This window comes from Akebia trifoliata, chromosome 2 (genome assembly GCF_017979445.1).
Source record: "Akebia trifoliata isolate Shusen 1 chromosome 2, ASM1797944v1, whole genome shotgun sequence".
NCBI lineage: Eukaryota > Viridiplantae > Streptophyta > Magnoliopsida > Ranunculales > Lardizabalaceae > Akebia > Akebia trifoliata.
The window spans coordinates 11,754,756-11,770,210 of NC_141376.1; the positions used below are offsets into that span (position 1 = coordinate 11,754,756).

The following is a 15,455-nucleotide window of genomic DNA, read 5'->3' on the forward strand; positions in this document are numbered from 1 at the left end:
ATCCCATTTTTATACTGTTTAATTAATGAATTGATCAACCCAATTGCGACGGTTTCCAATAATGGATGAATGTTCTAAGAGATCTTATTTGTCTTTAGATATTTTTCAGAACTTAGATGAGGTATTCCACACTTAAGAAGTCTTAGAAGTCATGATAAAACATGACTCGAGACATGAATCATCATTCCATGACCAAGATAAATTTTTTGCAAAATTTAACCAAATTATCAAAAGACCCCTTACACTAAAACACACTTAGAGGTTGTTACTCTTTGGGAAATTCATTCTGACACATGAAATGACAATATGAAATCAAAATAAAACTTTTTTATAAATTTCACCAAATTTGACAAAATAACCAAAATGCCCCTTGTGGGGCTTAAACCCATTTCACATTAAAAAATCACAAACAACACGAAATTGACCTTTTTAATAAATTTCTCATGAAAGATTGATTCTAAAACATCCCAAAACATTGAAAATAACATTAGTAAGCAAAAAACCCCTTTCGAGGGTAAAACAATAATTTGCCTCAAATTTGACAAATTCAAAATTTTTGAAAATCAATAAACCAATAATCGGAAATCTTAGTAAATTATCTCTATTCAGATTTGTTATCAAGCTCGAAGATGAGATCTACGTGGATGATGTGCGAATGTTGGTGATGATTTGCATTTTGATGATTTTCTAGGGTGTTTCTAGTTAAAAATTCATGCCTATAGTATGGGTATTGAGTTGGGATTTTAATTTTTCGGGTTTTGAGAAGGTTTTGGGGGAGTTTTGATGATTTTTTTTTCCTGGGGATGGGGGGCAAATATTTGTTTATTAAAGTTCATCAATTATTTAAAGTTACAAAAACATTGCAAGGATGATTCTATTATTTACAGATTTTTAAAAATAAATTATTCTATTATCTAGGAATTTCTTAGGAACGCACACCACAATCAACTTGGTAAATTTTTGAATTTCTTCTTTTAGAGTTTAGGTTGTGTTTTGCAATGTAGATCTATTAATAATAGTATAAAGTGACTTTCACTAAGCGAAATTGGTGCATAATATTTTCCAATCTCGTAATCCGATCATATAATATCTATCATAAATCAATCCGAATTCATTTTCAGTGTCAATTTTAATTCCTAGACCATAAAATTAGGTGACGATTCCATTGAATACCAATAACGAATTCCAAAACCTAAAATGGATATGCACGTAGATCGAGACACTTTTAGCAACGAATGTTATCTTGTAAATTTCATATGTTTGTTGAGATAATTATAATCATCAAGTGACCAATGAGTCCTAAGGATCATACATGTGAGATAATTATTACAAGAATTGATAAAATATCCATGTGACGAGTTAATATAAGAAGAAGAATAAGAAAACTAAAGATCTGGATGATCTTATCTCGTCTTGCCCACGAGATATATCGAGATAACTCTATTGAGTCATCTCAGTCTTCTTGGAACTTTTGAAACAATGGATGTAACACCCTTTGAAATCAAGATATATATAAATTACAAAGTTAAAGTTCAATAATTAGTATAAAAGCCAACTTAAAAGTTGCATAATTCTTTTTCTTGTATTCACATCTTAGGAAAAAATAATCCAATCCAATAAACTGAATTTAATTACATTAGCCTAATTAAGCTATATGCCCATGTTAGCATCTACAACATCTCTAAAGTTGCAGCAAGTGCAAAAATATCCTCATCTCTACCATTGCACTCTCCATGTCTGCATCCGCATTCGTTCCACTTCCTCAACCCACACTCTCTCCTCCTTTTCGCCATCTCAACCTTTCCCTGGACCATAACCTTCATCCCAATTTGTATTGCAGGTGGCTTTAAACCCTCCAGAACATGATGACTCGTCGTGACCGAGTTAACCCATTTATCTATTGACAACTCGGCCGAGTCTAACACATCCTTCCACTCAATCTCTCCTTTGGCCAAGAGTTTGGACCCACCAATTTTCCCAAGAATCGATTTCCCGTTTCTCCAACGAAGCTCAAACACAACGCTTTGCTTCTTAAGCTTATCGATTGCGTCTTGGCCTCCTAAACACTCCAAAGAAATAGACTCGTTCCAATATGGATCAAATTTTGCTGATATCCCTCGAGTATTAAGCTGAATTCTTCTGTTGTTTCCAGTTTGAAGATAGTATCTAACAAAGAGGTTCCCTGTCGATATGAATTCGACGTTTCTCGCTCTTATGATTCTCAATTCACAGTTAAGTGAGGGAAGGTTTTGAGAAGCACCCATGGTAGAAAGTCTAGAGAAAAGATAGTTAAAAGAAGCAGTAGAGGGTTATGAGTTGTGGGTGAAGATGCCTTTGGTGTGTGGTGTTATATACATAAAGTTTTTGTATATTTTATTTGGAGGAAATTGCAATGGAGCTGCTTTGTGCATTTAAAATTAAATAAAATCCTCCACCAAATCTTTGTGTCACATGTTTTTTTTTTTTTTGTTTTGCTGAGTAATATCACATATATTATAGTGGCCCTGGACTTACTAGTGCTTTGAAATTAAAATACCCTTTGAGACTCAATAAAGGTTAAAGGTTTAATATCTATAGTTACTATTCAAACCATGCTTAAATGTAACTAGGGCGGCTGTCTACTGCTAGATCAGAGTTAAAATATAATCCGATATTGTTTAAGTGTACCCATTCCAAAATTTCATTCCCAATAAATGATCCGAAACTGCCAATATAAATTGAGGATTTGGATCCTGTAAGCAGCTGAATTGAATCCTTATCAGATCAATTTTATGTCAATCACTCAATCATGCATAGATCCAATTTAAATATGGGACGTTAGTAACTTACAAAATCACGACTTTTCTTAAAAATATCAATTGTAAAAAACAATCTCTCTCTCTCTCTCTCTCTCTCTCTCTCTCTCTCTCTCTCTCTCTATATATATATATATATATATATATATATATATTTATATATATTAGAAGGTGGCATGTGCGAACCCACATGTAAGGTGGCATGTGCGAACCCACATGTATTAAAAGAAACTTATCTGTATTTTGAAATATTAGTTAGTTAGTTCTTAATAAAACAAAGGATATTTTTGTAACTTTCTAAAACTAACCAACATGATTCTTGGTTCCAGTCACGCAATTTTCTTAATTTTGACCAAAATGACCATTTTTATATTAAGTTTAAGTATAAAGGTGGGAGCGTTGTAGAGATCCCAAATTTGGTGTCGAACCACTTCTACTCCACCTTCTCTCATTACAATAATATGTGTGTGTGTATGTATACATAGGCAACATTCTAGACAAAATGTTTTGCCCTACATGGGAAAAAAATTTCAGACTGGAAAAAATCAGCACATTCTGTAATTGCTAGCACCAATTTACAAGTTTAAGAATCGTGAACTGTTCCTTTTTACCATTAGTTTGTAACCTTTTTTCATAGGGCTAGAAATCTTAGAATCGGCTGATTTTTTGTGACTGTGATCTCCTCGTCATAGAGAACATCCTCACGAAAGATCAGCCCATTCTGGAACTTTTTTTTCATATAAGACAAAACATTGTCTAGAACATTGTCCATACATATGTCCACCAAGTTCTTATCTGATTTTTAGTACTAACTCCAATCAAGCTTGATTGGTTTTCTAAGATCCATTGATTACACCGATGGTAATGACAATAACATACATTTTTCAACGGATGTAGTGGATATGTGTATTGAGCAAAATTATTAGGGTGACTCCATCTAAAGCAAATGATATCCCAAAATCATGTGGATCAGATTGATGACCCTAACTGTACAATCAATCGGTACTTAACTCTCCTTAATGGTAAATTTTTATATAAAATCCCAAAGGTAGCTCATGTAATTTTGAGGTGGTGAGACAAACCCATGTTAAACAAGAACGATTAGATGGATATGAAACCTAAGCGTAATATTGTAATTTTAAATTCAAGCAGATCTGAGTTTACCAATGGAAGACTTAAGCAAGGATTTAATCCCTTGGGGATAGTGATGGGATCGTACTATGTTCTATTCTTATACAAGATTGAATGAAAAAGGATTTTGGGTGTTGATTTCTTGGTTTTATTATTATCAAATAGATGAAGAGAAGGGTTATTAAATAGTGGTTAACATGTTTGCTGGACAAGGAAGTTTGAAGCATACCTATCCTACCTTTCTAAAAGAGATGGTTTATGGCTCCAAATCATCCACCTTTGTAGGATGGGTGGATATCAGCTAGATTGTATCTTGGACCAAAAGATCATGAATTAGAAGATTAGTGAGTCCAATTTAGAAGATATCTTATTCTTTGGACCACAAAATCCTTGATAATTATATTATATATAAATGTGGCTAGCACCTTCTACTAGGTTTACTCACTTTAAAACTAGAAAATTCTCCATATATTTGTATATTAATATATATTTTATTGCCTCCTTGAATCAACTCAATTTACATCCGAGTCGAAAATGAGGCCACTTCTAAAATATTGCTTCTTATTGACATGATTTTAAAACTTGGAGGAATTGTCTCAAACTCAAAGGCCTCCCAATGATTTTTCCATTGTGAATTATCAATGACGTGTCCAAAAATTCATTCACCTCAGTCAATATTTTGAAAATTTTGTCTAATTCGATGGAATGAAAATGACAATTTTATTATGTAAAATAAAATGTCTGAATTTTTTTGATTTATGTAGAATGAGGTTTTGGGAATCGATGCACATTTCAATGCTACTCCAGCACAACTCTTTAAGAAATCCCAAGGGTGCTTCAAGTAATTTTGAGTTGGTAAGACAATCCAATGTTAAAAAATATATAATTTGTATGGACATGAAACCTTAGCATAATCTTGTATTTTTAAATCCAAGGAGTTCTAGCCTAACAACTGGAAGACTGAGCAAGGTTTTGGCCCCTTGAGGATACGGACGGGGCCCTACTTTATTTTATTTGTGGGGGTTCAAGAAAATCGAATAGGATTCAGAGTTCATCTTAGACCCGTCTAGGGAGAAGGGAACCACTCGTGAACAATCATAAAACAATTCCAACTTTTCATTCAAATGGACATAACAAAAGTGGAAATAATACTACAAAGCACAAGACATGAAGTTCGGAGAATGAAGTTTCCAAAATACATCTCCCAAGAAACCAGCTCATCACCACACATATAATGATTCGTTGAGTTCATTGTAACTACTTTGTTGCAGATGAAAAGATTGAATTTCCTCATAACCTAACTCGTGCCGTGAATAAGACTACAAATAATCTGATATCATTTGATATCTTGAAAAGAAAAGCTTCCACTCACGTGTCACCATCTCTACAAATTATATGACCAAACCAGCATTCATTACATGCAACCATACCTCTTAAGTCTATAGATAGAGGTAGTGATCAATGAAGACAAAACTACGCAATTCTCACTCTTCTTAAATTGAAATTGTGTTGAATTATCTAATTACTTTATCATCATAATATTTCAAAAATCATCACAAACTCAAGAGTTCCAATCGTTAGCATTAGAAGGAAAGATAGAGAAGTGTTTAAATCATCAAAGGTACCCACACTAACTATTATATAAAATTAAACTAAAACGGATTTTGGGTCTTGATTTCTTTTTATGATAATCAAAAGATTGGAGAGAAGGAGGGATTTAATTGTGGTTAACACGATAGTTGAAAAAGGAAGCATGCCATATGGGTCTAGATTGCATTCATCCTAGTTGGATGGATAGAAACCAAAGATTATACATTTGAAGATTAATGGACCCCACGTAGGACTTGTCTTAGACATTGGATCGCAAAAGCCTTTAAAATCATATTAAATGTACAAGTGGCATAATTTATACAAAGCGAAAACTTGGTTTGAGTGGATTTGGTGGACATCCGAGTAGAGTTGCTTAATTATAAATATAAGTGGGTAGTGCCAATGTTCATTGTTTTATTGGGATATCTTTAGATTGCATTTATCATTTATCCTTTTCTTTTGGTGCAAAAGATAAGTGTATCGTTTGATCTTTATTTATGCAACAAATATTTTTTACTTAAATATAATTGAAATTTTTAATATTAAAAAAAAAAAAAAAAAAAAACCTACAATTTGCATAAGTCTTTTGCTTGTGTTCATCTCAGATTTAAAAATAAAAAATAAGAATTCGATCCAATAACCTCAAAAAATTACATGAACCTAATCAAGCTCTATGCCCATGTTAGTATCTACAACAACTCCAGCGCTGCAGCAAGTGCCAAAATATCCTCATCTCTACCATTACACTCACCATGTCTGCAGCCACACTCGTTCCATTTCCTCAACCCACAATCTCTCCTATTTTTCTCCATCTTCACCTTTCCCTGCTGGACTATGACCTTCATTCCAATTTGCAGTGCAGGTGGCTTTAAACCCTCCGGAACAAGACGACTCGTCGTAACTGAGTTAACCCATTTCTCTATCGACAGCTCAGCCGATTCTAACACGTCCTTCCACTCAATCTCTCCTCTAACCAAAAGTTTGGACCCACCAATATTCCCAAGGATCGGTTTTGTGTTTCTCCACCGAAGCTCGAACACAACGCTTTGCTTCTTAAGCTTGTTGATGGCGTCTTGGCCTCCCAAACACTCCAAAGAAATAGACTCGTTCCAATATGGGTCAAATTTTGCTGATATTTCCTGACTATTAAGCCGAATTCTTCGATTAATGTTTTCAGTTTGAATATAGTATCTAACAAAGAGGTTCCCTGTCAATATGAATTCGAGGTTTCTCGCTCTTATGATTCTCAATTCACACTTAAGTGAAGGAAGGTTTTGGCAAGCATCCATGGTAGAAGGTCTAGTGATGAGAAGATACGAGGGTTATGAAGTGTGAGTGAATATGCCTTTGGTTTGGTGTGTGCTGTTATATATATATATATATATATATATATATATATAGGGTCCCGTTCGGCACCCTAAGTTTTACCACACACTTTAACAAACGCGTTTTGTCCTACATGGGTTAGAAGTTTCGGAATGGGCTGATTTTTGGTGAGGATGATCTCTATGGTGAGGAGATCATCCTCACCAAAAATCAGCTCATTCCAAAACTTCTAACCCCATCAAAAATGATTTACAAAAAATGGACGGTCCACGATTATTCAACTTGTAAACATGGGGCTAAACATTTCGGAATGGGCTGATTTTTGGGGAGGATGATCTTTTAATCATAGAGATCATCCTCACGAAAAATCAGCCCATTCCAAAACTTCTAACCCATGTAGGACAAAAAACGTTTGTTAAAGTGTGTGGTAAAACTTAGGGTGCTGAACATTTCCCATATATATATATATATATATATACCCATATAGGGAAATGTTCAGCACCCTAAGTTTTACCACACATTTTAACAAACGTTTTTTGTCCTACATGGGTTAGAAGTTTTGGAATGGGCTGATTTTTGGTGAGGATGATCTCTATAATTAGAAGATCATCCTCCCCAAAAATCAGCCCATTCCGAAATGTTTAGCCCCATGTTTACACGTTGAAAAATCGTGGACCGTCCATTTTTTGCAAACCATTTTTGATGGGGTTAGAAGTTTTGGAATGAGCTGATTTTTGATGAGGATGATCTCCTCACCATAGAGATCATCCTCACAAAAAATCAGCCAATTTCAAAACTTCTAACCCATGTAAGACAAAACACGTTTTTTAAAGTGTGTGGTAAAACTTAGGGTGCTGAACGGGACCCATATATATATATATATATATATATATATAAGTTTTATTTATTTATTTAGTTATTTGAAGGGAGGTGCGATGAAACTGCTTTTGTTCATTTAAAATTAAATAAAATCGTCCATCAAATCTTTTGTTCCCCGTGTTTTTTGGCTGGGTAGCTTCACATATATTTTATATGGCATGAACTTAGTTAGTGCTTTGAAATTAAAATACTCTTTGAGACTATCTTTGAAATCATTCTTAAATATTGTAATAAGCGCGGCTATCTCTGGATATATTAGACTTAAGAATATGGTCCGATATCTTAGGGTTTGGATCCTATAACAACTGAATTGATATCCCATCAAATCAACATTGTGTTAATCATATATGGACATCCAATATAAGTATGTGACGTTAACAATTTCTTAAATCATGACATTTCTTAATCTAATCTTAAAAGGCAACTGTATTTTATTTTTTAATGAATTTTTTGGTAAATAATTTTTATTATAATTAATGATATAAACATAAATATTACCATTGTCCAACACATAATCCCCCTTTTTTATCACTAAAAGATTATAAAATTTCTTTAGGGAGTACTCTGATTAAAAAAAAATTGGGTCGTGATAATCGGACGCTCTTTTTTTAGAAGCCCCCGTACGCTCCCATGACAGAACCATAGATCCTTTGCTTCGGGATACTCAAGAAAAAGATGTATGGTTATGTAACTACTGTGTTAGGGAGCGTAAGGGGTCGTTACAAAAAAGTACGTCAAATTATCGTTAGTCGTAAAAATAGTTGTCATGAAAAAATTGTGTTTCTTTAGAAATCCCGAGTTGGTAAAACAATCCCATGTGAAACAAGTAAAATTGCACAAAAAAGGTATACAGTGGTGATTATCTGCAAATGCTTACTAAAATCATCTCTATTTTCGAAAACTAATTAACAAAGGTTCTCAAATCTCAACCGGCTCTAATTAATTACTCAAATAGAGGTGTTTAATAACTAACATTAAAAGTAGACTAATGATAATTTAACGCTCTCTTTTCATAAGCTCCTTGAACTGGCAATTACAAAATCATAAATCTTTTTTTTGTGTGTATCCCGAAGCAAAGGATCTACTATTTTGTGATGGGATCATAGAAAAAGTGTCAGATTAGCACGACTCTTAACAGTGTCATAAGTTGTTCCATATATGACCACCAGTAAATTTGTTACCATTTGGCCACTACGTCATTTGAGCATTTAAGGACAGTTCTAAACCTCCATTTTGTTTTTAATGAAAATCCACTTCTAATATATAATTTCACTTGGAAAACATATACCGACTAATATTTTGAGGCGTTCAAGTGAACCGCCTCTAATTTTTATAAAGACAGTTTTAAGATAAGAGGAAGTTTGCAGTCGAGGTTATTAAGTTTATATTTTTTTTTTTTTTCTGTTGCATGGACATGAAAAGAAAATTTTATTTTGTCATATATCACCATCTCTGCAATTGATATGATCGAGTTAGAATATCCAAATTCTTTATGTAAGAAATGAATTAAAACAAATATACACGTGTAGACATCAAAATTTTAAAATGGATCCTACACCTTTCTTAAATTGCAAGAATGTCCTTGAAATTCATAAATGGACTTGTACATCCAAATTGGGCCCCTTTATTGAAACATACATCTTATAGTTTGGGTCTTGAATTTTCCCAGATAAAATTCATGGTTGAGCAAATCCAAGTGATTTACCTTAACTATTGGGCCTCACACCTTAACAAATGAGTTTGGCCCAATACTAATCCATGGAATTTTTAAAATTGGATTTGGACAAATTTAACTTTTAGATAAACCAATCAAAACTCTTTAAATCGATGTATAATTGGAAAGATGAATTATCTTAAATCTATAAATATCAAAGCATCCCTCATTTAGAGGGAAACTTGAACCACTTTCTCTCAAAAGATAGAAATTCTCCCTCTAGACAAGAAGAAGCTCTCAAATTCTATTTTAGAGACGAAGCAAAACTCTTTAAGAGAGACTTGAATTATGATTCAAGAGAAGATCAAACCCAAAAATCCTTTTTCAGAAGTCAAGAAATCATTCTTAGTCGATAAAGTGTGAAGTCCGAAGAAAAAACAGTCTACATAAACCTCTACCGAAGATCTAGCATCAAAATCAATCAATCATCTACATGTCAAAAGCCGTATTCTCAACCAATCACGTGTGATGTCCGGAGAGAAGAAAATTATGCATATCTCACCATTTTCACGTTTGTATTTGACTGTTAATAAAAAAAAAACATTGTGATTTGTACTCTCTTTTTTATTAAATCATTTAAAATCTTGTTTCATGAATCACGCGATAGATTTGTTAAATTTGTTGTCGACAACACAGTTTTTCACATTTCTTAAATTGAAACTTCATTAAATTATCATTAACCATCAGAATATTTTGAGAATCACAACTGAATCGATACCATACCAGATCTATTTTGCATCAATCATGCATTGATCAAGAGGGAGCTGATTTTATTTTTTAGCCATATGTATTTAGTTGTGCTCCATCTCTTCTATCCACTATTGGATGGATACTAGATCCAATAAGTGTGAACAAATGTAGAAATGAGGTTCGTGGCAAATAACTTAATTATCATATATATTTAGTGATGAAATGTAAAATGTGCAGCCAATAGTAATCTTTTGTGACGAACAAATGTTTGTGGCTAAAAGTGTTGTCAATGACAATGTTGTTCTACCTATTTAGTGACGAAATATGGTATGTGGCGAATTACTAATAACGCATTTTTAGGGACAAAATGTAATATTTGACCAAAATAGGCTCATGGTTAAATGTTTGTCACTAATACTTTTGGTAGAGAATTTTGACACCAAGGATTTAGCCACTACTTTTTGTAACGACTAAACATTTTGTAGCAAAAACTAATATAAACACATATTTAGTGACAAATTGTATTTTTCCTCGCAAAAAGTCCATCTTTTGTGATGAAACTAAATTCATGTAAAAAAAATTCATCGTAAAGGAAAGATTTGTTGTAGCGTGACTCGTCCTTGTGTCCCGAGAGGGATATCTTAGCGAGCACCATGTCTGCCCTAGCTTTTGGGTATATCCCACTGGGTTGTGAAAGAGGACCGCTTCCACCTGAAATCCCACTTTTCCACGTGGATGATACCCTGGAGATGCACACTATCATGGACGTTGTCCATCTGTGCCGTCCGTGTTGTCATGGTCGCATGACCTTATCATTCCATATGGAGGCCTTGGTATGGTTCATAGTGGTATCTTCTTCCACGTCATTATTGCCATGTTGCCCTACCAATTTATGTCGTCCACAAACCCAAGAGTAATTCAAGTAATTTTTTAGTTGATAGGGTTAAACAAGAACAATTAGATGGATAGCATAATAATCTTGTACTTTTTTTTTGTTTTAAATCAATATCTGCCTTTACAAGTGGATTTGATCCCTTGGGGATAGTGATTTTTATATATTATTATACTGCAAGATTCAATGGAAACAGATTTCGCTCTTGATTTCTTGCTCTTATTATAATAAAAAGAGTGGAGAGACCTGAAGGGGGTTGGGGGGGAGGGATTAAATCGTGGTTAACACGTTGGCTGGAAAAGAAAGTTTGAAGCATATAGTAATCCTACCTTTCTCAAAGAAAGCTTGGTGTATGGCTCTAAATTATTCATCCTTGTTGGATGGTGGAAACCAGATAGCTCGAATTTATTTTGGACCAAAAGATTATATATTTGAAGATTAATGGGTCCCCACTTATGAGATACTTTGTATTTGATAATCATATTATTTGTACATGTGATTTAAAGGAATGAGACCTTTTCTTGATGGATTCCAGGTCCACCAAGGAATTAGTTTAAGACCATGGTTCAAAACTCGACAACCTGGAGTCAACTCAATGGACATCCGAGTCGACTCCCATGAGTAAAATAAATATTGGTTAGATTTAATAAAAGTTCTGAAAATACATTTGAAAATTTTAATAGTTCAAAATTTAAAATTTTAGAATTATGTCTATATATATTATGTGTTGTGGGAAAGCCTTTAAAATCATATTAAATGTACAAGTGGCATAATTTATACAAAGCGAAAACTTGGTTTGAGTGGATTTGGTGGACATCCGAGTCGAGTTGCTCCAATGTTCATTGTTTTATTGGGATATCTTTAGATTTCATTTTTCATTTTTCATTTTCTTTTGGTGCAAAAGATAAGTGTATCGTTTGATCTTTATTTGTCCAACAATATTTTTTACTTAAATAGTATTGAAATTTTTAATATTTAAAAATTTAAAAGAAAAAAAAAAAAAAAAAACCCTACAATTTGCATAAGTCTTTTGCTTGTGTTCATCTCAGATTTAAAAATAAAAAATAAGAATTCGATCCAATAACCTCAAAAAATTACATGAACCTGATCAAGCTCTATGCCCATGTTAGTATCTACAACAACTCCAGCGCTGCAGCAAGTGCCAAAATATCCTCATCTCTACCATTACACTCACCATGTCTGCAGCCACACTCGTTCCATTTCCTCAACCCACAATCTCTCCTATTTTTCTCCATCTTCACCTTTCCCTGCTGGACTATGACCTTCATTCCAATTTGCAGTGCAGGTGGCTTTAAACCCTCCGGAACAAGACGACTCGTCGTAACTGAGTTAACCCATTTCTCTATCGACAGCTCAGCCGATTCTAACACGTCCGTCCACTCAATCTCTCCTCTAACCAAAAGTTTGGACCCCACCAATTTTCCCAAGGATCGGTTTTGTGTTTCTTCACCGAAGCTCGAACACAACGCTTTGCTTCTTAAGCTTGTCGATGGCGTCTTGGCCTCCCAAACACTCCAAAGAAACAGACTCGTTCCAATATGGGTCAAATTTTGTTGATATTTCCTGACTATTAAGCCGAATTCCTCGGTTAATGTTTTCAGTTTGAAGATAGTATCTAACAAAGAGGTTCCCTGTCGATATGAATTCGAGGTTTCTCGCTCTTATGATTCTCAATTCACAGTTAAGTGAAGGAAGGTTTTTGCAAGAATCCATGGTAGGATGTCTAGTGATGAGAAGATACGAGGGTTATGAACTGTAAGTGAAGATGCCTTTGGTTTGGTGTGTGCTGTTATATATACGTAAGGTTTATTTATTTATTTATTTGAAGGGAGGTGCGATGGAACTGCTTTTGTTCATTTAAAAGTAAATAAAATCGTCCATCAAATCTTTGTTCCGCATGTTTTTTTGCTGGGTAGCTTCACATATATTTTATATGGCATGAACTTAGTGCTTTGAAATTAAAATACTCTTTGAGACTATCTTTGAAATCATTCTTAAATGTAATTAGAGAGGCTATCTTTGGATATATTAGACTTAAGAATATGGTCCGATATCTTAGGGTTTGGATCCTATAACAACTGAATTGATATCTTATCAGATCAACATTGTGTTAATCATACATGGACATCCAATATAAGTATGTGACGTTAACAACTTCTAAAATCATGACATTTCTAAATCTAATCTTAAAAGGCAACTGTATTTTATTTTTTAATGAAAATGTGTCATTACGAAATGAAGTTTTTGGTAAATAATTTTTATTATAATTAATGATATAAACATAAATATTACCATTGTACAACACATAAGCCCCCTTTTTTTTTTATCACTAAAAGACTATCAAAATTCTTTTGGGAGTACTTTGATTAAAAAAAATTGGGTCGTGATAATCGAGCGCTCTTTTTTTTAGAAGCCCCCGTACGCTCCCATCACAAAACCATAGATCCTTTGCTTCGGAATATTCAAGAAAAAGATGTATGGCTATGTAACTACTGTGTTAGGGAGCGTAACGGGTCGTTACAAAAAAGAGCGTCAAATTATCATTAGTCTTAAAAATAGTTGTCCTGAAAAAATTGTGTTTCTTTAGAAAACCCGAGTTCGTAAAACAATCCCATGTGAAATAAGTAAAATTGCACAAAAAAGGTGTACAGTGGTGATTATCTACAAATGCTTACTAAAATCACCTCTATTTTCAAAAACTAATTAACAAAGGTTCTCAAATCTCAACCAGCTCTAATTAATTACTCAAATAGAGGTGTTTAATAATTGATATTAAAAGTAAACTAATGATAATCTAACGCTCTCTTTTCATAAGCTCCTTGAACTAGCAATTACAAAACCATTAATCTTTTTTTTGTGTATCCCTAAGTAAAGGATCTACTATTTTGTGATGGGATCGTACAAAGAGTGACAGATTAGCACGACTCTTAACAGTGTCATAGGTTGTTCCATATATGACCACTAGTAAATTTGTTACCATTTGGCCACTACGTCATTTGAGCATTCAAGGACAGTTCTTAACCTCCATTTTGTTTTTAATGAAAATCTACTTCTAATATATAATTTCACTTGGAAAACATATACCGACTAATATTTTGAGGCGTTCGAGTGAACCGCCTCTAATTTTTATAAAGACAGTTTTAAGATAAGAGGAAGTTTGTAGTCGAGGTTATTAAGTTTATATTTTTTTTCTGTTACATGGACATGAAAAGAAACTTTTATTTTGTCATGTGTCACTATCTCTGCAAGTGATATGATCAAGTTAGAATATCCAAATTCTTTATGTAAGAAATAAATTAAGACAAATATACACGTGTAGACATCAAAATTTTTAAATGGATCCTACACCTTTCTTAAATTGCAAGAATGTCCTTGAAATTCATAAGTGGGCTTGAACATCCAAATTGCGCCCCTTTATTGAAACATACCTCTTATAGTTTGGGTCTTGAATTTTTCCAAATAAAATTCATGGTTGAGCAAATCCATGTGATCTACCTTAATTATTGGGCCTCACACCCTAACAAATGAGTTTGACCCAATATTAATCCATAGAATTTTTAAAATTGGATTTGAACAAATTTAACCTTTAGATGAACCAATCAAAACTCTTTAAATCGGGGTATAATTATAAAAATGAATTATCTTAAGTCTATAAATATCAAAGCATCCCTCATTTAAAGAAAAATTCAAACCATTTTCTCTCAAAAGATAGAAATTTTCCCTCTAGAGAAGAAGAAGCTCTCAAACTCTAATCCAGAGACGAAGGAAAACTCTTTAAGAAAGACTTGAATTCTGATTCAAGAGAAGATCAAACCCAATAATCCTTCTTCAGAAGTCAAAAAATCATTCTTCGTCGATAAAGCGTGAAGTCCGAAGAAAATAAAATCTACATAAACCTCTACCAAAGATCTAGCATCAAAATCAATCATCTACATGTCAAAAGCTGTATTCTCAACCAATCACGCGTGATATCCGGAGAGATGAAAACTATGCATATCTCACCATTTTTGCATTTGTATTTGACTGTTAATCAAAAGAAAACATTGAGAATTGTACTCTCTTTTTTATTAAATCAATAAAATCATTTAAGATCTTGTTTCATAAATCACGAGGTAGATTTATTAAATTTGTTGTGAACAACGCAGTTTTTCACATTTCTTAAATTGAAACTTCATTAAATTATCATTAACTATTAGAATATTTTGAGAATCACCATGAACTCAAGAGTCCAATGATTACCATTAGAGGGATAGAGGAGTAGGGATCAAATCATGAAAAGAACCCACACTACTTTGTACAAGATTTAACATAAACGGATTTTGGGTCTTGATTTGTTTTATAATAATACAAGATTGGAGAGAATGAGCGATTAAATTGTGGTCAACATGTTGGATGGAAAAGGAAGTTTAATGTCACG

General features: G+C 33.4%; 3 protein-coding genes across 3 annotated transcripts; all 3 read right to left on the reverse strand.

The window, feature by feature from the left end:
• Positions 1-1,580: 1,580 nt before the first annotated feature.
• LOC147409569 (uncharacterized) lies at positions 1,581-2,283 on the reverse strand. Its single transcript, XM_086459502.1, has one exon. It carries the CDS (start codon positions 2,262-2,264, stop codon positions 1,671-1,673), a length of 594 nt encoding a protein of 197 aa, XP_086315628.1. The 5' UTR covers positions 2,265-2,283; the 3' UTR covers positions 1,581-1,670.
• A 3,922-nt stretch (positions 2,284-6,205) lies between these two features.
• On the reverse strand, positions 6,206-6,805 carry LOC147409570 (uncharacterized). The gene has a single exon (XM_086418083.1). It carries the CDS (start codon positions 6,803-6,805, stop codon positions 6,206-6,208), a length of 600 nt encoding a protein of 199 aa, XP_086274209.1.
• A 5,345-nt stretch (positions 6,806-12,150) lies between these two features.
• On the reverse strand, positions 12,151-12,751 carry LOC147409571 (uncharacterized). Its single transcript, XM_086418094.1, has 2 exons — positions 12,489-12,751; positions 12,151-12,430 (listed from the first exon to the last, which is right to left on the reverse strand). Exons 1-2 carry the CDS (start codon positions 12,749-12,751, stop codon positions 12,151-12,153), a joined length of 543 nt encoding a protein of 180 aa, XP_086274220.1.
• Between the last annotated feature and the right edge of the window lie 2,704 nt (positions 12,752-15,455).

Coding starts and splice junctions, on each gene's coding strand:
- LOC147409571 (XM_086418094.1), bottom strand. CDS start 12,751: ATGGATTCTTGCAAAAACCTTCCTTCACTTAACTGTGAATTGAGAATC. Junction 12,431..12,488: donor AGCGTTGTGTTCGAGCTTCG/GTGAAGAAACAC, acceptor ACTTTTGGTTAG/AGGAGAGATTGAGTGGACGG.
- LOC147409570 (XM_086418083.1), bottom strand. CDS start 6,805: ATGGATGCTTGCCAAAACCTTCCTTCACTTAAGTGTGAATTGAGAATC.
- LOC147409569 (XM_086459502.1), bottom strand. CDS start 2,264: ATGGGTGCTTCTCAAAACCTTCCCTCACTTAACTGTGAATTGAGAATC.